Source organism: Phalacrocorax carbo, chromosome 5 (genome assembly GCF_963921805.1).
Source record: "Phalacrocorax carbo chromosome 5, bPhaCar2.1, whole genome shotgun sequence".
Classification (NCBI taxonomy): Eukaryota; Metazoa; Chordata; class Aves; order Suliformes; family Phalacrocoracidae; genus Phalacrocorax; species Phalacrocorax carbo.
This window is the reverse complement of record NC_087517.1, coordinates 49369722-49396436: the sequence shown is the minus strand read 5'-3', so window position 1 is coordinate 49396436 and position 26715 is coordinate 49369722. Positions and strand designations below refer to the sequence as shown.

Below are 26715 nucleotides of genomic sequence, written 5' to 3'. Positions count from 1 at the left end.
AGAAGAACTTGAAGGTCTTGAACATCATACACTCTACAGGGTACAGAGTCTGAGATCAAGACTTCCCTTCTTGCAGATGCTATTAAAAAACAGATCCAGAATGCCTCTGTGCTTGAGATAAGTTAGTAGATTGCCATGAAGCAAACCCTTATTTCTCTTATTTGTAGGGGAACTCTCTTTGGTTTCTGATCTGAGTATCTTGAAACAAAACTTCAACCCATAGTTGTTTTTGAGACAAATGTAACAAGCAAGCAGGATGTGGCCAGAGAGGTGACGGTGTGCAGTATTTTTCAGAGCTGCATCTTAATTTACAGGGTGATCATGAGAACACTTAGTTTAGTATCAATTACACCAGCTCTGTCTTCTAGTAATGAATAAAACTATTGCTACCCTTTATAAATGACGGAAGTTTTTTCATCTTGAAATATAGTCTTTGCCTTCTTGGTGCTATATGATAGATGGTCTCCCTCATTAAAAACCAGCCAACTCTGAAACCCACAAGACAGAAACTACCACAGAAGTCCTGTATCAGTTAATCTTTCTGAATAGCCCTCCATATTAAAAAAAGATGCAACATACAGCACACAGTTTAATTAGTTTATTTTTTTAAAATCCTGTCAGAAATATAGCTGTGCATTAATTACAAAATATATTAAACAATCTATCGATACTTCCAAGGGAACAGCAGTACTTTCATTCTGTTCAAACGCAAACCAATACAAACCTTTAACACTGACCCTAGAATACTCTTTGCATCCATCATCAAAGTTTGATGTGAAAGTGTCTCTAAATAAGAACAGAAAGGCCATCCTGATTTTAGTTCATTAGCAAACATGACGAGCCATATCACGAGACCACTAAGAAACAAGTCTATACATCTCACATGCTCTGAGCTCCCACATATACATTACATACCGACATTTTTAGTAAAATAGTTTTCCCTGCCCTGCAGGGGAAGACATTCAGAGGCAAAATGAAAATACATTTGCAATATCATATAATAGGAAAATTTGTGCCATAGCAGCTTTGCAAATACACATACTAAGGGTGGCTGGCTTAAAACATGTTCAAGACGACAGAAATTTGGAAGATAGAAGAAGCTAAGCCACTTTCTAAACCACCTTGAGATCCAGTAATGCTGCAAAGCATCAAGAGTTACAGAACTAAGGAACCCCATTTCTGAAGAAATTACACAGGAAACTGCTTAAGCCCCCCTATTTCTTTGCATTTGTTTTAGAGACAACTCTCAATGCTGCATACCTTTCTGCTTCCATTTAAGTAGTTCTAGTAATTATACCTCAATCCAGCATGGTAAACCAACTTCTCAAAAGATATGATCAAATTTGGAGGAAGGCAGAAAGAGGCTGTGTTTCAGTCAAAATATGTTTTCACACAAAAACTGAATCTGTTTGTGCTAACCTTAGGAAAAGTATGAATAAAAGATAATCGTCATGAAGACCATACGCTGATATGGTAACAATGCAGGCTCGTAAGTTATCCTATTAGCTGAAGATGATGTAAGAGAAAGCTCTGGAACTGCAGTTGAAATCAGGAGTAGCTTGGAAGGTGGGGGAAGGAGGAGGAAAACGTAGATGAAGAGATGAATAGACGAGTAGATAAACAAACATTTCATTAACATTTATACTTTTTCAGGACAGCAAGATTTAACTGATACTTAGCAAATTAGCTCTGAAAGTCTCTTGTGTAAAACTCTGCCATTACAGTAATTCAGCATCACTCAGAGTTCTACCTGGTAATAGTAAAATACAAAACCAGTAGAATAGCAGCAGTGAATAAAGCATTCATATTACTGTGGCCAATACAGTATTGTACATGAAGTAGCTTTCTATTCCCTATTGGTTTGTGCTATTGTACAATATTAACCTGAATCACTTAAACTCCTGAACCTGCCACCAAACAGTTTCCTCCCAAAGCAGAAGTATATCAGATCCTGCAGATAAGGCTCAAAGCAAAAATTTGGTTCATAATACAGAGCTCCAAAATGAAAGAAAGTATTAATGCACTTAGTGGGTTTTGGGTATAAACTATTAGAACACAGACTAAGGACATTTCTGTTAATATCACTAGGGCTGAGAAAGAAACTGTGGCAGGAAGAAGCTCAAATTACAAGTGTTTCTTCTGCTCCCTCCCCCAGCTCCCCTCTTCCCCCCTCCCCCCAAAAAGGAGAGGAGAATGCTAGTCTTTGAGCATCTTGGAGAAACATGGATAACTAACATAGCTTGAAAATGACTGGAGAGCTAATGTACAGTGCCTTCTGTATATAGTGCATCTGGGCACTGTCACGTACATTAAAAGCTCCTGGTTAAGAATGGTTTAACTACTAGGAATGCTCTAACTGAAGACACTTGAAACAATTCAGCTAATAGGATGAGGCTATTCAGTATAAAAACTACTTAAGAGCTTTAAAAAGGCAGTTTTAAAGCATGGATCTTTTCCTATTTTGACTAATATAAGGCTCACCTGTCCTCTAAAGTCACAGAATACACTAAAGTCAATGACTGGCTGCATTTACCATTACCCAGGAACTTCATGTTTCAGTAGTGATGATACTCCATTGAACACAATCTCTCTTCAACTAACAGGCTCTATCTGCAAAGTAAATTTTACTCATCTGGATATGATGAACAAAGTGGTAGGTTTGGTCCTGGAACTTTTAATCTCATGCAGGCAGGCAGATTATCCTTCCAAATCAGTATACTATAGTAGACTTTCATTAGCTAGTATATATTAAGCATATGCACTTTCCCCACTGATGATCCCCACGGGATTGCTTTGATGAGATCAAAGAGTTGGAACACTCTTGAATATCTTTTAAGTTGCAGTGTCTCAAGTCTTTAGGTTGTTTCACTAGCTTGGAGAAATAATATACATATGCTTAAGTATGGCGTAGCTCTTTCTTCGCTATCAGACTGTCTACTTAAGTTACGGGGTGAACAAAACTTTTTTCTTCCCTCCTTTTAAAGACAAGATTCAGAACTTTATCAGCACCACGATAAGTTAAAATTTTTAGCACCAATGAACTTGAACTACTCAGTTTTGACTGGTCAAAACTAACATTTATATGGCATACAAACAATCGCTACAGAAAACAATATAGGCAACATTAGGAAGCTCATTAATTCTTGGCATAGTGAATCTAGTGTTTGGTAAATTAGTAACTATGGAAGCCGGATTTTGGTTTTTTTTCCTAAGAGCAAAGAGGACCGCAATTTTTCCTCATGCTGTCTAATTAATAGGCTTTTCTTCTCCTCCAAACCACTGAGGGTGGCCCAGCTCCTATTGTCTAATGGACCAGGAAATACCCATGACAGCTGGATGTTGATATGGCCAGCTGTCTGCTGAGAATTCATAGGAGACGACATAGGTCATATGTCACCCAGAACACCAAGAGATCACTCGAACAGATGCAGGTCACAAGTTCAGCTCTGGTACAAATTCAGGTTTCAACAACAGTAAACATCCAGCACTAGGAGGACATCTCACCAGCACAGAAGTATCTCATTCAAATGCTACCCTTTCATCTCTGGTGATGGTGACTGACATCCTGGGCCTGGAGCATACACTTACAAAAAGATTTACCAAAATAAAGAGAACTAGGGAAGCACTTTCAGATCACATTCCAAGTACTTCTTCAGTGAACTCAGCTCATTTAGCCTTCATAACACTACCACATGTCTTTTAGAAATAATAGTACCAACTCTACATCGACGTGCAACTTCCTGATGCTAACTCCGCACAAGGGAAGGATCAAAGCATGTGTAGGTGATGTGACCAGTGTCTTAACCGGACTTCAGATTTCAAGAGAAGCACAGCCAATTCAAAATTCTAGGTTAGTCAATATAGAAACTGTCTCAACTTTTCCAAGCTCTGTGAAAGACAAATACCCCACCCCCCCAGTCTTTAATAATTTACCTATTACCCTGCTAGAGTATCTATTCCAAGGCACTGAGGTGAAAAGATTTACCAGTCTTTTCTGATATGACTGAAGCTTTACCAAACTGACATGTACAAGTACTTCAGTAGGATTTTCCTGTAGGCAGTTAAGTTTTGATTAACAACACTTCATTTAGTTAGCTTGCTACAGAAGTAGCTTATTACTTTAACAGAGAACAATACCAAATATTTGAACATATAACCTCATACAGAAGAAAAAGTATACCACCACCACCAAAGTTCTATTCAGATGAAGATCTACTATGTTGGCAACTACGGTCTTTTGCAGATGCAGCCTATATGGAAAACGAAGCATGCTTGTAATCTGTGGTGGAAGAACATGACAGGTGGCTCCATTCCTCTGGTTAAGACTTACAGGCTACATAGCTCCATCAGCACTGCGAGCTTGAAATCCTTCTCTGCGGAGACTGTTTAAATCTAGACGCGTTAGAACTTCACAGCGCACCAGAAGGGTATCATCCTTTACAAAGGTTCTTTGTTTCAAGGTTTGCAGGTGCATGAAAGTCACATAACCAAAACCTTTTGGATTGCGGTGAATTGTTGGTCTCTGGAAGGCTAATAACTCTGGCTTGGCTTCCATTACTTCTTCGTGATTCTGCCTTTCAGGGCCTTCTGACTGATCCAAAATAGAAAGTCGTATAGTGCCTTGGAAAGGCCAAGGCAGATGGCTGTCATATTCTCCTTGCATAGTGTGGACAAACAGAGATATAAAATTAGCACAGCGCTGAGCATTTGGTAATTGGATATGCAGCCGCAAACACAGCTTGTAGCCAGGCCTTCCAGTATAGAAGCCAGGACTGTGCATCACAACAGGTCTCTCTTCTTCCTGGGCTTTCTGAAGTCCGCTGAAGTTCTCAATCTTCCAGATATAAATACCATTACATTGCTGTGCCTCCATTTCAGTAATCTTTCCCTCTAAATTTCTGATAGTACGTTTGAGTTCTGCCATGTGAGTGTTCTGAGTCTCCATTTTAGCAATGAGTTCTCGGATTTGGTGATCTTGTCTTACCAGACGGCCTTCCAACTGCTGAATAGTTTCTTTGAAGTTTTCAACTTCTGGATTGCAATCATATGTGGCATGTGACACTTGTGAGAAGAGGGCAGGGTCAAAGGGTAGGCCATTGATGAAGGGTACAGGATTTGCAGCAGTAACACTGATATTTTGAAAACTCTGAGCCATCATTCTCATGTGAACCTGAGTGAACTCCTGCATATGTCGTGCCAGTTCATTCCTTTGCATCTAGAATTTAAGAGATGTGGCATTAGGAACATATCACACATTATCTGCAATCACATCTTAAATGTGGCTATGAAGAAAATCAAACAATTAGTTGCTTCTGTTATATGAGAAAAACTGCAATGTGAATCAAGGACAGGTGACGTGACAAAGCAGCACTTCATCAGTGGTGGGCTCCAAATTTAAGGTCACTGTTATGACAAATGAAAAAAGGAGTTCAAATGCCAGTGGGTAAATACTGTTCAACTCAAAATAGTGACATGGTGAAAAAGTGTTAGTGATAAACACACATTTTGTAATTTTTTTGTGTGTTCTAAATCAGCATTGTATTCCTTTCAGTGATTTGCTAAAATACTCCATAGCACCAAATACAAAGGCATACAAAAACTGATGTGGAAATGATGAAGCGAAAAGATCCATTTTTTCCAACGAGATATTGAACAACTAGACATAAGAGTATCCAGATTAAATTATTCCAGAATTTAATAAAATTTAAAGCACTATCAGGTCTTCTTCACTATATTCTAAAAGCCATAACTGCAATTTTGGAAGAAATGCTAGAAGCTACTCTATTGACATGAAAGCTGAGAAAACACTCATGGATTAATAAAATCAAGTTCATCAAGCAAATCATTCACAGCATCTTTTTAAGTTTGAAAGCAATGTAACAACATGTAGTGTTTTAGAGTTAAGATACCTCAGAAAAAAGAAACACACAAATCACTGAGGATTTGGGCTGGTGAATGAGACAAGAATAGGAAAACACATGGAAAAAAAAAACACAGCAAAAATGTGCAGAAGGTCTGCAATTCATGACTGACGAACAGCTTACCTTTTCAGGACACCCAAAGGCACTGTAAAAGCATGGCACTGGGGCAGTAGGACAATCATTGTCATAATGGTTAGGCATCTAAAACAAATTAGATTTGAAATTAATTTTTCCATCAACAGTATTATTTTATAATATGCTAAAAGAACACAGCTGGATGGACTCTGAATAGGTACCTCAAGTCAGATCAGAAACTATATAATTTCTCAAAGAAGTATAGAAGCTTTGACAAAAATGTTATCTGATGATAAAAATTCTACATCCTCCTTGTATGTATTTTTACAGTCCATTGCCTTTGTTCTTACATTAGACATTAGGAAGCATTCAGGTTTTCTTGCCAGAATGAATGCCTTTTGCTTCTAGCCTATCCTCAAGCTAGATCACAGTCCAGTTCCTTCCCTTCTGAAGCAATATTTGCATATATTTGTGTCTCTCCATTATCCTCTTCCTCAAAAAGCTCAAGTTACTTCTATTTTCCTTATGGTCCGTGTTTTCCATACCCAATTACCTCACTGCTCTGGATCCTCCCTATTCATCCCCACTTCAAAAACTAGACAGCTTCAGCTGAGGCCTTAAAAGCCCTAAACAGAGCAAAGGACAATTCTGAGTTTCACAGGCAAAATACCTGTTTATATGACTAGTATGTTTGCCTTGTTTAAGTATCATGATGAAGTAGAACACAAGCTTAATATAGGTCAGCAATTAATTCTAAACTACTGCCTAGTGCTGTGGTTTAACCCAGCAGGCAGCTAAACACCATACCAGCCATTAGCTCTTCAGCACGTGTCACCTCCTCCTCTGGCAATATTCTGAAATCTTTGCCTTCTGGCTAGTCCATGATTACTTCCAAGATTCCTGGGCGACTGGGGTTTCCTACCCAATCCCACTGGGTGATCGGTGCAACCCATTTACTCCATGTAGCATCAGTTGCATGGTGTGTAGAGGGGACGTTTCCTTTGAACATCCAGCCCAGCACTGGCAGTTGGGGTGCCAGGAGCAGCTGTGCTTCAGTACCAACCACTTCTGAAATAGCTCAGACCCCTTCATATGCTGCCAACATCTCTTTCTCAGCTGGAGTATAGCGGGCTTCTGGACCCTCTGTATCCCCGACTCCAAAACCCTAGGGGTCGACCTCGGGTCTCCCCACGTGCTTTCTGCCAGAGGCTCCAGGTAGGGCCATTCTCCCCGGCTGTGGTGTAGAGCACATTCTTTACATCTTGTCCTGCCTGGACTGGCCCAAGAGCTGCTGCATGAACTATCTCCTTTTTAATCTGTTCATGGGCTTGTCATTGCTCAGGGCCCCATCCGGAATCATCTTCTTCCAGATCACCTGATAGAGAGGGCTTATGATCAGACTGTAATTTGGAATATGCATTCTCCAAAACCTCACAACACCTAAGGAAGCTTGTGTTCCCTTTTTGCTAGTTGGTAGAGACATGGCTGCTATTTTGTTGATCACATCCATTGGGATCTGACGACATCCATCTTGCCATTTGATTCTTAAGAACTGGATCTCTTGCGTGGGTCCCTTGACCTTACTTTGGTTTATGGCAAAACCAGCCTTCAGCAGGATTTGGACTGTTTTCTTGTCTTTCTCAAAAACTTCTGCTGTGTTGCCCCACACAATGATGTCATCAAAAAGTACTGCAGGTGTTCTGGACCTCCACCCGGTTCCAGTGCATTATGGATCAGTCCATGGCAAATAGTAGGGCTGGGTTTCCTGGGGCAGTCAATTCCAGGTGGACTGAACACCCCTCCCAGAGGGATTGAGAAAAACGCATTAGCAATATCAATTGTGGCATACCAGGCCATCAGATCCACACAGTCCAGTAAACCCAGTTGTCCCTTTCCTCCACCTGGCTGGAGGCAGGGCCTCTCTAGTCCTGGTCATAGTATTAATTACTTACTTCTTGTAAATGCAAATCAAAAGTACCTTTATTAAGACTGGAAGTAAAATCAACCCTTCTACTCTGTGTAGTGAACTGCCCACTGGAAACTGCAGCAGCAGTTTCTCTGGAAGGACCCCCTTTTGTGATTGTTCTTCTTTGCAACTCATGTACCCATGCCTCTAGGGTTAAGGTAGATCTTCCATCCCACTTCCTCATGTCCTCTCCGTGGTCATGCAGGCAAAACCACATGGTGGCCTATGGTGTGTATCCACTATATCCCCTCTGTTGAGCAGAGGGACGCTTAGTCCTAATAGCCGAGATACTGGTCCATACAGGTGGGGAGTAGGACATACCTTCTTTGAGTTGCTGGAACTCCTGGACAGCTTCTCCACAGCGAAGATGCAGGCCCACTGGGAGGAAGAGATATTTTCTTCATATTGCCAGAGCTGGCCAGCCAATTCATCCACTGTCTGTTCCTCGCTGTCTTTCCAGGCCAGTACTGCCAATGAGTTGACATGTGATGATGGAGCGCTCCATACCAACATCTGCCACATGAGTCGTGTGCACCTGACTTCATCTGGATCTTTGGGTGACTGTTCATTGTCCAGGTCATCATAAATCACCTCCAGCATGGCTAATTCCCTCAGGAACTAGATACCTCTCTCCGTGGTGGTCCACTTGCCTGGGTGACATATAATCATCTTCCTTAAAAGGATACCTTTCCTTCACACTAGACAGGAGTCACCTCCAGAGGCTGAGGGCTTGTGCCCCTTTTCCAATTGCTTTGTCAATGCCCCCTTCCTTAGAAAGGGATCCCAGCTGTTTGGGTTCCCTACCCTCCAATTCAAGGCTACTGGCCCCGTTATCCCAGCATCAGAGCAGCCAGGTGACAATGTGCTCACCTGGATGATGACTAAAATCTTTTCATATATCTAGCAGCTCACTCAGGGATAGGGATTGGGTGGTTACCATCTCATTTATAGCTTTTGCTTCTTCCTCCTCCTGTTCTCGTTGATGACCCTGGTTCACCTTCATCCCTTACTAAATGAGCTGATTTTCTTGTGTATTTCTTCATGTGTATAGGGGTGACCAATACTGGCATGGGTTGTTTCTCTCATTCAGCTGCAGTGCCCATCGCCGGGGTTAGAGTAGCCACACTATTGTTAAATAGTTGTTTAACCCTAAGCAAGATCTGACACACATTCAGGGGACACAGCAATAGGACCACGCTGGTTTGAACCTCCCAAGGATATTCAAACTTCTCAAGACCTATTGTAACTATCCTGAAGGAGAAAGGCGAAATGGAGGAGTGAGGGAAAGTGTCCCGCCCATAGACTGCTTCTCCAAGGATAAAAGGCAATTAATAATTAATAGTTTCTGAGAGGTGGCTCCTAAGGCACAGAGATTATGGCAATGCTGAGTACAAACACCAGATTAGTCTCATGATCAATAATTTTATCATATCATAAGCCAGTGTTACACAGTGCAGCAAAATAACCTTGATCCAGTTTCCAGCAGTGATAAACAGCACAACAGGGAACATATTCTGCAGGTAAGGTGTTCCATAACACAACTTTGAGAGCAAGCACGACAACTTTGAGAGCAAATAAATTAACATTGTGACCATTGACTATTAAACCAATATGTTGAATGCTTATAAGAAATTTATTTTAACACGCTCTGGTCAGATCCGTTGTTATCTCAACCCTTTGTGCCCCATGTTCGTGCCAAAAGGACTGCTGTGGTTTAACCTGGCAGGCAGCTAACACCACACAGCCGTCCGCTCACTCCCCACACACAGTGGGATGGGATAGAGAATGGCGGGGGGGGCAATTTGTGGGTTGAGATGAAGACAGTTTAATAGGACAAAAGGAAAGGAAAATAATAATGATAAAAGAATATGTAAAATAAGTGATGCACAATGCAATTGCTCACCACCTGCTGACCAATGTCCAGCCAGTCCCCGAGCAGCGGTTGCTGCCCCCTGGCCAACTCCCCCCAGTTTATATACTGAGCATGATGTCATATGGTATGGAATATCCCTTTGGCCAGTTTGGGTCAGCTGTCCTGGCTGTGCCCCCTCCCAGCTTCTTGCTGGCAGAGCATGAGAAACTGAGAAGTCCTTGACTAGCGTAAGTACTACTTAGCAACAACTAAAACATCAGTGTGTTATCAACATCATTCTCATCCTAAATGCAAAACGCAGCACTATATCAACTACTAGGAAGAAAACTAACTCTGTCCCAGCTGAAACCAGGACACCTCGTTTAGCATTCTCCGTTCACTGTTTTTGCAGCTCATTATTCTACCTAACAACAGATTTTTGCCTTTGTCATTACTGAACTCATCCTGGTTTTCAGAGTATTCCTCCAATTTGACAAGATCATTCTTTATTTTAAACCAAGTCATTAACATAGTTGCCGTGCCATGCAAACAGGGGTAGGCTGCAGATTGAATAACATTTATCATTTTCCTGTCAATGAAGTTATTGAATAGAATAAATAAAGGCTATTACAATAGTAATGGACGAGCAGAATTCCAGCCAGCATCTACAGTGTGAGAATGAATTATTTATAGCTACTTTACAACAGTGGCTTTCCAATTAACAATACTCTCTGCCCAAATCAAAGCCTTGTCTTCTAATGTCAGCCATGACCACTGGCAGCTGCTTGGTATTCTTTAACCTCCATGCAAGATCAAAACCATGCAGCATGGCCCCTGTCAAGAAGCAGTATAGGTAAACAATGTGATTTGCAGTCAAAAATCCTAGGGGTTTACCAGACTGCAACTGCAAGCTGCAGCAGCATTTAAGAGAGTATTACACCTGTACTGGATGCAACATTTTCAGAGAGAGACATGCAGAGATCTATTAGCTAACAGACAAACTGCTTCTTCAAGTTTAATTTCAGAATAAGGAAGCAATGTAAATACAAAACATCTGACCCAGATTAAACACAGAGAAAGGTAGTCCCTTACCTGCTCTCTGATGAGCATTGTGTTGCAATATTCACAAAAGACATTGGCGAGTGGACAGGTTTGGTCATGAAGCTTAGTTATCAAACAGAGAAAAAGAGAGGAAAGAAATAATCAATAAAGTTACACAATTTAAGAGAGTGCTAATCACCTCTGATAAGATGTTACATTTTTATTTACCTGTCAAATTTTACATTTAGCTGTATGCAATGATGAAACAAACACAATCCCCTTACCCTGAATAGTGTGTTTTCTACAATTACTGTTCCGTCCTGGGCTCATGCAAGAGATTCATAAAGTTGCAGATACCCAGATATTTTATTTCCTAAATCTATTATGCTCCAAAGGAGTCTGAATTTATCCAGAAGTTTCTGACATCATTAATTTAATTTGTATGTATTCTGGAATTGTTCATGTTCAATTGTAGTGGAACTATATTAAAGGTTTCTTTTGTATTGTTGGATTATATAAGGTTTTGTTTGACAATTCGTGATATGATATCATAAAATTTATAGCCCTTGAGATAAGACACATCCATATACAAGTAAAGAAATGGAAGCTCAAAAAGGAAAGGACTATCCTCAGTATCACCTGAGTAACAAATGCAGAGCCGGGAGAAGAATTCAGGAATTATCTTGGTCTTGTGTGTTAGCAGATATCCCTAAGATATGCATCTCCTGACACATCCTTTCTGCCAGGCATAAAAAAATTGTCAATCTAAATATTTCTTTGAGTGTTATTTTGGCAGCAGATACCAGCCTCTCTGATAGTAAGGCCAAAAATCAATGGTTATTACACAGGTCTTTTCACACCAGAGGGTTCCCAAGAACTTTGTATTTAAGCACATTCCTCCCCCCAGCTTTCGCCTGTTCTAGACTAATGTCCTGAGTTTGTAGCTTCTCACCTGTGCAGCAGAAAGAGCTCTTCTAGACCAATTTTTTTTTTAAACTGATATTCTGTTTACAAGCAAACCCATGTGAATGAAGGTTGAAAAACTGGGACTTCTGCTAAGTACCTCTTTATCTTCATAGGCCATAGATGTGGCACAGTATGGACAACAGACTTGACGCCTTGGACACTCCTGTGTCATGTGCTCTTTCAGATGGTTCTTCTGGAAGGCTCCTTGGCACTGTGGGCATTCCACAGTGGAAAAATCACACTGCAACTGGTGGTCCTGAACAAGAACATAAGAGGGATTTGATACTACAAACAGATACTATCGTCTCACCTGTTTTCAAGATAGAGCCAGTACAAGAGGAACAAATTGCAATCTTTCCTTCATGCAAGCAAGTTTTTATATACTTATGCTAACTTTACCAACGACCTGTTATTGCCCCATTACCAAGATCAGGGCTTCATGTATTCAGAGCTTTAAGAATGTTCTCAGGTAAAAATTCAGCTTTACGGTTATCCTTTTAACTTTGTACGTTATTTTCCACAGCAATTATTTCAACTAATATATCTAGCTGCTTTGAAAGAATGTTAAATTGACTTTAGGGAACTTGTGCGAAGTACAGATACAGCTGATAAAAAGACAAACATGAATGATCCTAAAGAGAAAGCTGCATTAGTACAATTTTCATGCACTATGATGTTCGCTTGAGAATCACCTAATTACAATTAAAGACTCATCAAAAAACAAATGCACACAGCTATAGTTTTGAATTAACAATGCATTGAATCTGCATGAACAGGTATCAGGTATGACCATCTGTGTTAAGTTATTCTGAATTTTTACTTGTCCATGAAAACAAAGTTCTATATTTTCAAAACTAATTCTCACCTCTAAATGCCTCAACTCCATCTTCATACTGCAGCCCTTGTTGGGACACTTCACCATTAATGAAAGGATTTCCCGTTTAGCAAAGTTGTCAGGAAAAAGTTGATTTTCAAGCAGAATTTCATTGTCTACTGGACATTTGTGACCTGCATCTCTACAATACAGAAAAGAAAGGAAAAAAGAGATTCCAAGTTTCCTTTGCCCTTCATTTAAAATACTTTTACACTAGCAAGACATTAGTGGCCAAATTATAACACATTAAGAAAGTCTTTGAAAATGATGGCATTTATGTGGCAATTACCAGAAAGTATGCAATGTAAATCAGAGAAACTGGCAATACTCAAGTGTCACTAGAGGCAGCATGACTGGGATCGCAGCACTTTTCTAACTCAGTAGTTTTTATTTGGACAAATGCCATGATAGAAATAAACTCTGGAAATAAACTTGAGGAGGATGTAAAGAAACTAAAAATTTATGGTTCCGTTCCTGTAAGTACTTCACATAGTTCAAACATTGAAGAATATTTCACATATTATTTCAAAACAATCCTTTAAAGATTATTCGACCTTCTCTCCTTTTTTCCCCCCACTTTATAAATAGCCACAGTGATCACACCTGAGAGAAAAAGCAAACATCTTGTTTTTTTCCAGATATACTTCATCTATTTGGCATTACATTTCATATAGCCCATTTCCCTGGTTTTGTTGTACAACCAGTTCATCAGTTGGTCATCCTTCAATCTATTTATTTATACAGCAAAGAAGGCTGAAAAAACTCCAGACACAAAATTTACTAATAACTATGAAAATTACACTGGATTTGGAACTGGTTGTTTTATCTGATGCCATTTTAACTGAAGACTGGAAGTCAGTGCTTACTGATGAAAGTTTGGAGTCTGATTGTGGAACATGAGTGTAAGCACAAGAGAACTAACAGCCTGTTCCACTTTGTCAGGTTCTGTCTACCTGCATTTCAATACAGGAATCATTAGAAATGGAGTAAAAAAGGGATCACCTTCACCAAATTTTCCTTTAAAAAAGATATCCAGTATCAGCTCATTTCTGAAAACAGTACATCAACATATCTCTTCACAATTAAGTAATACAGTTAAAGAGGCATGAGGGATCAAAGCTCCGGAGCTGAAGTGCTAATGGAAACAGCGATAAAATGGAAAAATACACGGGACGGAAAAATGTCAGAGAGCACTTGTGGTGTAAAGATCAACGGCCAGATCATTGTCACTGCTTGCAAGCATGAGGGGAAGTAGAACCTAGTGGGCCGTGGAGACCAGGAGGGAATTTGGGTTCTTTGTTGGAAAAGGAAATAATTGCTCAGCAACTCCTTCATCAGCAAAGCTGCTAGAGGAAGCGGGGGTAAAGTTGAGACTTCAGAAAGAGACAATGAACTTCCTTTCCTAGGTTTTGCTTGCAAGAGCTAGTTCACCACAAGTCTGATAGTCATACTCCTAAACAAGTGGAAAAAAGAAAATACCCAGTGCTCCGTTTTGTTTCATAGCTCCCTGAGCTATGATCAGCATGCTGATATTTGTCACGTTCCCCCACTTCGCAGGCAACCTACAGGAAATCAATTTTCACAGGTATAACTTGGTTACAAATACCCTGTTTAGTTCAGTAGGCCTGCTAAGACAGCAGCCTTATTTCTACATAGAAAAAGCGAATCATATTTAACAACAGGCAACAACAGATTAATTTTAAATAATGATTAGTAAATCCCCAGTTTAACTAACTAGCAGACAAAGGGTAAAATAAGAATGAATGGCAATTTTCCGATGTTTACAGAAAGGAAAGAGCAGTGAATTATTGTAGTATATTAAACAGACTTCAAACACCATCTGCAAGTGTTTGGATTGTGTTTAAAAGGCTGCTTAGATCCATCTACAGACAAAGATGTTGCTATACATTTCCTTTCACAGAACTCAGTTTATGCACCTCAGTTCCAATTGACATTACAGTGGAGGCTTTCCTATGCCAGAATTATTCTCACATTAGGCAGTCTGTGCATGACAGTAACTGTGAAACAATAACCATCTTCTACAAAGTACAATGAATCTACCAATAATTTCCCTTGAAATGAAAATATATGTGTGAAGAGTAAAGCCAGAATAATTTTGTTTGAAAAAAGACTCCTCTGTGATTTTAGCAACTAAGCAGTTTAGCCTAGAAGCTGAAACAGTTGGCATCACTTTAACTGCAGCCATGCCCACTGTTTGGTGAACTGCTAGCACCCAAAGATTTCTTTGCTGCCCCTTGTCAGCTCATAACTCTGCTTTTCTGACAAACAGCGGTTCTGATATTTGGCGAGCTCTACTACCAGACCTAAGTGAGCTTTGACCGAAGATACAGAAGACTAGAGTGAAATTTAATTAGCAACTGTCTCTGTACTTAGTTCTTCTGAAATTTCTAATCAAGTACTTTGTAGGCAGTAATATTTGTAAACTATTATTTGTAGTTACTTTGGTAGATAAGCTTCTTCATTACCATGACTCATAGCACTTCAAAGCACTTCAGACAGCTTTATTTAAAAGGATGCCAAGACTTTCTGGGAGGCAAACATTTACTGCAATCAAATCCATCTGGTCTAATCATGTCCCTCACACTGTAAGACTCCAGTCTTTAACAGCTTTTTACAAAATCTTTCTGGTTGCAGCCACAATTTCTTCAACACAGACAACTACTATTGTCTGTGTAAGTCACAAGAAGCAATTACTCAAAAACTGCTTTTCCATCCTTTATCGTTTAAAATCCCTAATCTCTGTGTTCTCTTGAGCTAGACAGTGGGGAAATGAGGAGTAAAGAGAAGCAATTTTTTCCTGATCAAATAAAGGCTGTGACAATCACTTAATGAAAAAAACCAGTACTTAGAGAATGTAAAAATCACTTTCCATTTTCATTTTAGTTCTGTAGAAGCTTCTCAATGACATCAATCAATAGGGTACTGCAGACATTACAGATTCCAAATCAATATTGTACTGTAGACACTACATACTCCAAATCAATAGCCTGATCAATGGATGCCAGTTAAGCATGCAATTCAGCCCTTCAGGGATTCAAAGGGTTCTGGCACTTCAAATTTTCTGCTCGGCTTTCACAAGCATTCATTCAACCTGCACTCTAAAGACAGATTTCAGTGGGGAATGAGGGAAAACATTTACTATTGATGACTGAAATATCACAGTGATGATCTATAGCCTCCAAGATGAAAAACGCTTTCCACCTGTGTTTAGTATTTGCTGAAACAGTCAACACTATCTATAGAAATGAAGTAACGGAAAGGGTGTAAAAGAAGCAAAAGCTTCTGGTCACTGAAATTGTTTGCAGACCTACAACCTTGAGCAAAACGAATGCTCTGTTAATTTAAAAAGGAAGAGAAACCATTTCCCATGGCTGGGGTTTAAGAAGGAAGTTTCTCTACCTGCTATGTGATGTTGCGTTCTGAGCATGCAGTTCCTCACTCAGTCCTGTGGTAAATTCTAACCAATGACTGTAACTGTGCAGCTCATCAGCAGAAGCAGAAGGATTAGAAAACAAGATCACCTTAGCTGTTAAGGATCTGAAAGACTGGAAATGAGACTCCCATTTTTGGTTATTTTAAGTGTAGTCATTTCCCCCTCAGTTTTAAACCTAGGAATTCTGTTGTCTTTGGAATGATTAGTGAGTAGACATTTCTAAAGCTCAGTATATTTAAGTACTGACTAATCTACCTTCAGGATTTATAGACATCGTACTCCCATGAGAAGGTTTAAAGATTTCTTTTCTTTCTTCCAGAAATACCCAAGTTAGAGAAGGGTATAAAAACTGCTACTGCCAACAAACAGAGGAATCAGAGTGCAAGAAAGGAATTCCAAAATTTAATGGCCTTTATTAGTACAAGCATCTAATTCAATGCTTACAAGCATGTGTGAAATTATGTACCTCATGAAAGAATTTAGGTTGGAACATGCAAAGCAAAGGCCAGAAAGTGAAGCTAACTGCTTGCACCTAGGGAACTGGATTACAGTCAAAGCTAACAAGTTCAGGTTTGGGCTTTTTTTGCCTTCTTCCATGCACTCTACTGATGCAAATACCATTGAGTGATGCAGTTGGGTAAGGCCTGATGTACTTTTCTTGCAGAAGTAGGAACATAGTGAACAAGGCAAGGGACTAAGGGAGCAGGGTGATCTCGTGGTATGGTTAGTGGAGAACTGAGTATCTCTCAGCTTCCTCTGCAGAATCTACAGGCGAGGCCCCTTTTTCATGGGTGAAAACTGGTGGTATTCTGCATTCTCTGGATAATTAAATTGCATCCTTTTCTCAGAAATATTGATGAAACTGATGTTAACAACAATTGTGCTGCAAGCATACACAATAAATATCTGCACTTGCTAGAAACGAAAATAGCCTGGCTCTTTTGCTATCATAAATAGGGAACACAAAATTAAGTTTGTCTTCTCAGCTCCAATATTTTCCTCCTTGATCTAAAAGGGATACCATGAAGAAATACAGTAGCACCAGATACAACAGCCACAGAAGTTACAGAGAAGCCCACAAAAAAGCCCAAATACTCTATTCAGAGAACATCATTGCTGGCATACTATGCGTTTAGTGAGCTATAAATGACAGACCATGGAAAAAAAGAAATGGAACAGAACTATGGATAAATGGTATGGAAACACAATCAAGAAAGCACTGTCCATTTTGCATGCTAAAAATAAATGCCTGGGGAAAACAACATTGTACAGTAATATTGAAGAGAGTTTGACGAGCTTTACACAAAGGTGTGCAAAGTAAGGTTGGAAATTAACCAGTTCTATATGTGGGTCACACAGAATTAAATATTTAGATTCCTACCAAAGTACTGTGAGATTTGAGCTAAGTCGGCAATTGTTAAGAAAAAAATCTGGCTATGCTGAGAAGGAAAAACCCTACAGCATAATATCCAGCCTTCTATCAACGTGTTCCAATACTCACCAATATGCTGGGGACACTGATGACTATGTTCCAGGCTTGAGGGAACTACACCCTACCCATGTACATTCTGCCCTTCCTTGGTCTTTCAATCATTCATTTTTATGAGCCCAGCCTACTATTGCCTTCATATCTCATTCCCACTCCCTCATACGCCACCTAGTTTCTTCTCTACGTGCTTTGTTCGAAACCATTCCCTCATTACAATCTCTCTTCCAGCTCAATAAGGAAGCGGCTGATTGTGAGTGAAGAACTGAACGCATGAATCTGCATCAAGAAACCATGCTGTCTGTAGCTGCCTGTAGTTATCAAGAGAAACAACCATAGGGAAAAGACAGGTTTTATAATCCTGGACTGAAAATGGAATTTATTTGGAGGATTCCACTGCTACTTAAAAAATATTATTTAATGTTTACTCAATCAAATATTTAGATTCATAACCTGGGTACATTTGTATCAATGGCAAAATATCTAAAGCTCATGAGACCTCCAAGCCTCATGCAACCTCCTCATGACATTTTGGCCATACCTAGTGTTTATTAGAAAGCATCTTTAATGCATTATAAATTCCTGGAGTTCTATTAGCACTCACTGGTAACTCACATTAAGCAGTTCTATTCGGTTTGCATTGCCCTTAAACTGCTCTGCTTTGGTAGGTGAATTTCTTCTTAAAAGCAACTTCTATAAATTTTCTGTTACCTTATTGATTTGACAATGCAGCCTTTGCAGAAACGGTGTCCACATGGTGTCTGCACTGCTTCCCGAAGAGCCATCAAACAGATTGGACATTCGTATTTACTTTCCAAGGGTGGATCAAACTCCACATCATAACCTTGTGTTTCCTCTGTGAAAGAACTTGGAGGGTTTCCAGTCCCACTGCTGACGCTTACGCTGTCTTCTTTCACTCCAGCGCTGCAGGCACTGGCCATGGCTGCACAGCAGCCACTCTCCAAGTCTCGGGCTCCACAACTGTTATCACTATATAGCAAGCTCATAGTAGCTAATCAAATGCTACACAGAAACAGTCTGCAAGATGACAAAAAGGTATGTTAATTTAAAATATTCCAACACCTTCCCTTCCAGTGAACAACAAATTTTATTTCTGACCAGAAACACTGGAACAGTGATGCATATTTGGTTCTACTCAAAATCACTGGTTTTGCTTTGTCCCAGTTTGCTATCTATCTTTTTTACTTATCTTGTGATATATAGGAAAAAGCACTGCATCCTGTCAGCCTAGTTCAAACACACACACACACACCCCTTTCTGTAATCTCTTTCGTCTGACTACCTATGCAAAAAAAAAATTCTTTCTCCTTGCTATGTTTAATGAAAATGCCTCTTTACCCCTTCAGTATTATTTACATCTAAAGAATTCAAATATAATTTGCATGAAAAACGCTGTACAAAACCAAGTTTTATTGGATGACAACAGCTCGATTCCATATTTTTGTTACAGTGAATAAAGGATATTTAACATTTTCTGTATACAGCAATTCACAGTATAGGTTTCAAATCAGTTTAGGCACATGTCCACAAATAAAATGCAAGTCCAAGTACCCAAACCAAGCAGATGCTGGGCTGCAAATGAAATTCAAATACACAGCACTGCTGATAACATTTTAAAACTGCCAGTAGGACTTTAAATTGAGTAAGAAGCTACACATGAGATAAGGCTACTTCCACAGCTCAAAAGCTATCTACTCCACTCAGAGTTCTTGCTCTCCTTTCCCTCTTCCACTCTAGCTGGCAGGGAGGACAAGGGACATGACTAAGAACAGAAGATAAAAGTCACATTCCCCTGAAGAACAGTGAATGGCAAGGTAAAACCTGCTTTTAAAATACTACTCACAAAGCAGGTTAAACGCATAGGTAAGAAATAAATAAAATGCTGGCATCCCCAAAGAGATTGCAAATGTTTCTACATTGAATGAGGGAACTTTAAAGAAAGGTCTAAACAACAAATAGAAATTCTAAAAGGCCAAGAAATTTTCCTCTCCCTAGATTTTTTTAATGGCTACAACCATCATCTTAGAATCCTATTTGGTTAGTTTTCTGTAAATTACATTTCTTTGAAACACAGAGGCTATCATCAGGTGCAAGGCAGTCTGACTAGGCTGAGGGTTACAGAGCCAGGCCCGTCAAACAAACCCACTAAGCCCAGATTTGATCACCTTTTGTACAGCAGCATAGGCAAAGGTCTCTTGCAATGTTCACCTACTGCATTCACTGTCATACCATTACATCATTTAAAGCATATTAGGTATGTAATCTAAGGATTAATCAGGAGCTGAACTGTAAGGATTGTTGATCTGCATCACTGATGCAGACTCTGGGGGCAGTGAGGAGTGCTGAATGTATAGGGTTACCTTGACCTCAAGCTCACAAAGTCGAATTTTTCCCTGCCTTTAGCAGAATTTGAACATCACAAGTCATTTTAACAAAATGTTCATGGATAGGAGGAGGATGTACAGGTAGTTTTACTTGGGTACTTATTATATGACACCTGAATATCAACAGAAATACTAATCACACAAAGCCTCAACTAGCATTTACTGGAAATATATTTTGAACACATGCAACATTACAGATAGGCCACCTGCATGATAAATAACTAACAATACTGCCCATGCTAACATTGTATGAGATTTTTTTTTATGGTTATCCAGACAAAAAAAAAAAAGAAAAGGCAGATCTACCAAACAAAATCAAACAGGCAAAGTTACCATATTTAGGTCAGTTACAGTTAGAATCAAACCAGATATGGTACAAATATGTGACTTTCCATTTTGCTGAGGTACGCAGCGGTATGAGAGTGGTACCTGAAGAGTAGCATACCTGATATTTCCAAAACACCATTAAGGTACAGAGTCTCAAAGTACAGTTTGACAGTTTTGAGTTGTATTGAACTGGTGAGCAATGCTTACTTAATGCAGAAATAACTCTACAGCAGAGCTGTCTGGAACTGCGTCCAAGGAGGTATGTTTACTTCTATTCTTGTTCTCTGCCCCCATGTATTATCCCTATACATTATCTACCACAACAGGCTGTATATTCAAGGCTCCTAAACACAGCAGCAATACAAACTAAAGACCATATAAATTCCCAGCACTTTCTTCAGGCACAGTCCAACAGCGATCAATTTAATCCCATGGAACTGAGCAACTTCCCCAGTGTCTTAGAACAGAAGCAGAAGAATCAATGCTTAGAAAAATTCTCTGTGACAAAGATTTTTTTAGACTGCCATTGGTAGGTCTCTCTTCTCTGGAGAAAAAAACCCAACTTGTTTCCATTGTTAAACTAACATAACCTTCATTTAACAGCCACTGCAGAGGATGATTAGTCCACAGGCCATACTTAATGAAAAATCACAGGAACTAAGTTGGGCCACTGGAGTGGGAATGTTGGTATGCAGGATATTAGAATCCACAGGCCAGCCCAGGACTGAAAATTTCACATTTTTCCAAGCCACGAGGGTATATTTAGTGAGACTAAGAAAGGGAAGAGGAACATATATCCCCCTTTAGCAATGTCACAAAGGAATTCAGGAAGTCGCAAGGAGGAAAATGTCATAGCTTTACCCAAATTCAGCTGTCACGTTAATTGCAAAGAAGTGTGCAACTCTTCCCTTGGGCTGCTCCTAGGAAAAAAAAATACTATTTGAAATATTGTTCTTATAAGGAAGAAAACAGGATCTGACTCAGTATCATCTCAATAGTTGAACAGTCTGTAGATTTAAGTGCTGTGCAAGTGGTACTCTTTGCCCATTTAAACTGTTTCTACAGACATAGCAGGTATGTGCATTCAGATTGCAGAAACAAAAATCCTACACCAGAGTCATTTTAATGAATGAGTCACTGCAACCAGTCAACATCCCAGTCTCACACAAAAATCCCCTTATTCAGTGATGTACTCCACTCCCACATGGAGCTTTTTGTCTGCATATGACCAAAGGCTTAATTAAAAAAAAGTCGCAAGTATCATTGGCTCCTCTTTTTAAATAGGTAAATTCAGGCACAAAGAGGCAACTTAAGTTGATTAAGAGGCAGATTTTAAATTTTGTTCATGCTTTACATAAGATTAGATTCCTACTACTACTCTTATCCATTTCATCTTATCTGTGAGGAAAACCCTCCTTTCTCCACACCTATTTATAGGTGTGGGGCAAGACACAATTTTCCAAATCAAAATCCACACTGCTGTCACTCGGACCATTAACCAAGGCCTGATTATTCCACCATAATTTTAAACAATTCCTCTAAAAGTTGTAACTACTGTGGTAGGAATTAGTTCTGTTTCTTATGGCACTTATTTTACCCTCCAGGAGTAGGAACATAGATCCCAATCTTCTAGAACAGAGCAGCATTAGAGCAAAGCCAACTAAAGAAAAGCATACTTTGAATGTCAATGACAGGTCTTTCCCCTGATGAAGACAGAGCAGAATATTTGTAAGCCTACTGTAGCAGTTTTGATTGTTCCTCCCCTGGGAATTTAAAAAAATTTTTGGCTAAAAGAGGGTGGATTTCAAAATCCAAATGAGTATATATCCCAAAATTCACAAGTTGCTACCCTTTCCTTTTGTTTGAAATTAGATTACCAGTGAAGTAAAATCTAAAAAACAACCCCCCAAAACCACATCAGTTTTTCTTCCTATTGATAATGGTTGTTATTCTTCCTCTCTGATGAACAAAATTGAGTCAAATCCAACAAAATGCAAATATTAATTTATAATACCTTGTCTACACCGCAGCCTTTAGAATTTATCCTTTTTTTTTTGACGTTGATAGTTTAACACATTAAACACTTTGGTAGCCTGCTCCATGACAACATCCAGCCTTCAGATTGAGGAGCAACTGAAATTAAACTGGACCATTAAGTCTTGTTTTTGCTAGCATGACATTTCTCAGGCAAAGAAAGCCTTAAAACTGTGTTTGGCAATGCACCTGAAATGCTCTTTTCTAGAGCTAGGAAGTCCTATCAGACTTGCTGAGTAGACAGATAATGGGTTTTAGCTTGCACACACGGCGTACCCAAAGTCCTTGGGCCAGCAAAGGTTGATTCCAAGGCAACAGCTGTATTGTTCAACAACAGAAAGGAAGGTGCTTTCCAGGCAAATGGTAATGGACAGGATTTGTCTGATCGTTACTTGTGCTGCAGAAATCTGGAATGCCCTAAGGATCAAACATTTGGGCCCCATAAAAGGCAGAGTTAAAGTTGGAAGAGTAGCATGGGGACTCCCTGTAGTCTTAAGATCAAACCCTGACAAAAGCTTTCTTAAGTAATGTGCTACGTTGCTATTACACTGTTGCATTACAAAGTGTTTAGAGGTTCATTGGAGAGAGCACAGTCAGGCCAGAAGACCAAACTCCTCTGAGAATAATGTACCTTATGACTGACAAAACCCATTTCAAAACAGAATTAAAACCCACCCATATTTTAACTTAATGCAGGCAACAAGACTCAGTGCTCTGATTTGCAAAGTCCCATAGTCTAATGGAGCTTAGGTAGGGCTTTTACAGATTTTCACGCTCCAAAGAGCCACCGGATTAATTCAGAAACTTCTCTAAATCAAAAAAATATTACCGGTAACAAAAGATATCTTCAGATTGCCTGAAAAATTACACTATAATTAGAGTAACAGGAAGGAAATAAAAGTAGGCATTGTATCCTATTTACACTGAAATATGAAATAACACCTTTGAGCATTTGGCAAAGGTGAAGGAACACTGTACAGAGAGCATATTAGTTGCCATGAAATAGAAAATTTTGAATATTAATCAGTAAGTATCGAATACAATCAGTTTCCACATGCCCTTTCTTTGGAAATTCAATGAGTAGCCATCTAAATCAGGAAATCAATACAGAAGACTATTTCAAATCACTTTTCTTACTTTAAGTTCACAAACATAATTAATCCGTTTGCAGTCTGGCCAGCACACAGCCAGCTTGGGAAATGCCTTCAATGCCACACGGAGAGAAAAACTGGCCAAACTTTTTTCTTTTCTTTTTCTGCCTCGCTGAGAATAGTTTTGTACATAAATTTCTGGGTCATGAGACTGACAGACCAGTGGAGTGACTTGGGATAATCTGTTTACAAAGCAATACTTGCAACACTTATTCCCAGGCATATTAATCAATGGTTTGCTGAAAACTGATAAGCACTGTGTGTTTGCATTATGAGGTTTGTAACTATCATCACTGGGGCCTCATCCAGGCAGAACATATACAATGATGCAAGTTCCTTTTAATTAATACCTATAGAACACTTTCATTTCAAAGCTATCAAATGGCTACACAAGCCAAAGCAATAGGAGATTTGGGCAGAAATCATAATTGCACAAACCAAATTCTGGTTTCTTGTAAAAGCCTTCAAGCATGCTGCAAACATTTTATTGATATCTCAACTTTTTTTTTTCTGATAGCAGTAACTGTTATGACTTCCAAGCCTTCTGGATAACCACTATACTTATCATTGTAACATGTAAGCCTAAAGACTTAAAATGAGAAATTCTGTTTGAGGCAAATAAAATTGAACAACAATATTAAAAGCTCATTAGGCAGTATCAAGAGCTCCTGCCACTGGAGCCGAGCAGCCTTCGGGGGTTTCTGAAGACTTCCAGGTGATTTCTCTTTGCTTAGAGAGAATGCCCTCAGGCTTTATTCACATACACATTTTTATGCTTAAGTGTTACTTAGGGGACTAGATGGTGGCATAGTCCCAGTTACGTTCACATTTTTATCCCACTTGAGTATGTCAAAACAAATTGCATTTTAGTGAGCAGTCGAAGTGCACTATATTGTATTTAACACCAAAATATTCCATGGGTTTTTCCATTATCAGAAAAAACTTTGTTCAGATTAACAAATACAAGGAAAACACTGTTAGTGAGAACAACAATACTATTCAATTCTTTTAATTACTTTGCCAGAGGTTCTGCTCTCCCTTTGCACACTGAGAACGCTTCAAGACATGCATGGTGCCTTTCTATATCCCTCAGTAGATCTGCAGAGAATTTAAGATGCTGCCTGATGGGGACAAGGTAAGCACCAGGACAGAAAGTACTTCAGAATGAGGCAGGGAGAAATATGACTACAAATGTGATTTCCACAATGGCCGGTCTACAGGCTAGATTTAATGACCATCTACCTCAACAAACACTAAGCTTGTATCTGGCATTAATAAAACAATTTGAGATCCTGGGAAAAGAAACAGTGAATTGAGCACACATTCTGAAACAACTAAAACATTTCTTCTTTCACTTTACATTTACTTTTATTTTCTTTTTGACATGCTTTATACCCAGAATCATTTAGCCTTAGCTTTCACAGTCTGGATCTAAAACTTTTTAATATTCGTTTAGCTAATTTGTGCTACTGAGATACAAAAGTTACTCTTCCTGACATATTAAACTCACGGAAGTTCAACAAGTGAAGAAAAAGTATGTTCACCTCAGACATTCTTTCATTCTGAAGTTCTATCAGCAAAAGTATCTATTGTGTGCGTTGTCTTTTTAAATATAGCAGCACAATTTTTAAAGGGAGAGCAGTATTGCAGTGATGCAATACTACAAGACTTAAAAAGCCATTTATGACTTGACAACTACTCATTCAACGGAGCCTGACTCAGCTCTGCAAATCTGTAGCTTCTTTTGGGAAAAGCTGAAGGTAATGTGGAACATGCAGAAGAATTATGCCTAAAGTGACACCTGCCATGAAAGTAACCCAAGTGCTTTTATCAGCATACTTCCATGATCTTTTTTCCTTCTGATCCTGGTGGTACTGGTTCTAGGGACAGACAAAGCAGGTTGCTTGCAAGTGTTAAGACAGTTGGTGAACACAGGGTCAAATGCACTGGACATGTTAAGCAAGCTGTTAGTGCAGTCAGTAACTTTTCCTCCCACTGTTCCTTTTCTTACCTCTCCCTCATCGAAAGCTTCAAATCAATACTTTCTTCTTCATTCTGTCAATGGTATCTAAGACACAACAAAATCCACATAGCTCATGGGAAGCTCTGCAGCATGCAGAACTTGTCAGAGGCAAACATGGAGAAATACTTTTGGCTAGCTTTAAGTACTGGGTATAAGGGATATAATTAGAATGTTTTCCTCCCACCTACAGCTGAGATTTCCGTTTAAGTATGAAAAGAGTCAGTGTGACCTATCTAAAGCAGATTAATTCGATGGAAAGTACTATTGAAGTTGTAGCTTATTACTCATATTAATAAATTTACCATCGATAGAAAGCACTGCCAGTTTCTACTCTAGTAACAGAGCTAGACAGAGCTTTAGAAAACAGTAGCCTCTCTTGCAAATTATCTTTACAGGCCTTTAACACGTTCCCGAAGAGTTTATTGAGTATCTCCATTTCACAGTTGGCAAAAAACAGAGCCCACTTTTGAGGTGATATGCTCGAGGCTGCAGAGAAACTAACTACTCGTTACAACGCAGAGGCCGCCCGCAGCTAACGCTCCCGCGGCCGTCCGAGGGCACAGCCAGGGCTGCTCGGAGGCAGGAGAAGGTGGCTGCAGCCAGGACCCCAGCCCGCCCAGTACACCGGCGGGACTGAGTAACTGGGAGCCCCGGCGCGGCTGGACTCAGGGCTGCCGAGCCCGCCGCGCGGATCCCGGGATAGTCTCCATTTCGGAGCGGCGCAGGCCGCCGTGTCCCAGCCCGGATGACCGCCCTCCCCGAAGGCAGGCCCGCCTCGCCAGCCGGCCCCCGGGCCCGCAGGGCCGCCAGGAGCGGCGCCGAGCCCCCACTCTCGGGGCTGAGGCCGCGGGGCTCCGCGCCCAGCCCCGGCTGGCAACGCCGCCACAGGCCCCACGCCCGAGGCGGGCGGCGGAGCCCCGGCCGGCCCCTCGCTTACCGGAGCCCGTCCCCCCGCTAGGCCGCGGGCAGGCCCCTCCGCCCGGCCGCCGGCTCGGCCGCCCCCCCGCCGCCGGCCCGTCCAGCCCGCACTCACCGCCGGCCGCTCCCCGGGCGCCACTTCCGCCTTCTCCTCAGCAAGCAGTGGGGCGGCGGCCGCCCTCAGACCGGCGGGGCGGGCCGGCTGCAGCGCCCACTGCCGCC

The 26715-nt window shown here is 40.2% G+C and overlaps 1 protein-coding gene across 4 annotated transcripts; it reads right to left on the bottom strand.

The window, feature by feature from the left end:
- Nucleotides 1–583: 583 nt before the first annotated feature.
- Nucleotides 584–26715, bottom strand: TRAF6 (TNF receptor associated factor 6). 4 transcript variants are annotated; one of them, XM_064452327.1, is made up of 9 exons: nt 26609–26712; nt 25564–25620; nt 21229–21287; nt 18347–18673; nt 12687–12837; nt 11919–12077; nt 10907–10978; nt 6045–6122; nt 584–5215 (listed from the first exon to the last, which is right to left on the bottom strand). In XM_064452327.1, exons 4-9 carry the CDS (start codon nt 18640–18642, stop codon nt 4334–4336), a joined length of 1638 nt encoding a protein of 545 aa, XP_064308397.1. In that variant the 5' UTR covers nt 18643–18673; nt 21229–21287; nt 25564–25620; nt 26609–26712; the 3' UTR covers nt 584–4333. The 4 variants fall into 4 exon arrangements, with proteins under 4 accessions (XP_064308397.1, XP_064308399.1, XP_064308398.1 ...); XM_064452329.1 differs by lacking the exon at nt 21229–21287; XM_064452328.1 differs by lacking the exon at nt 25564–25620.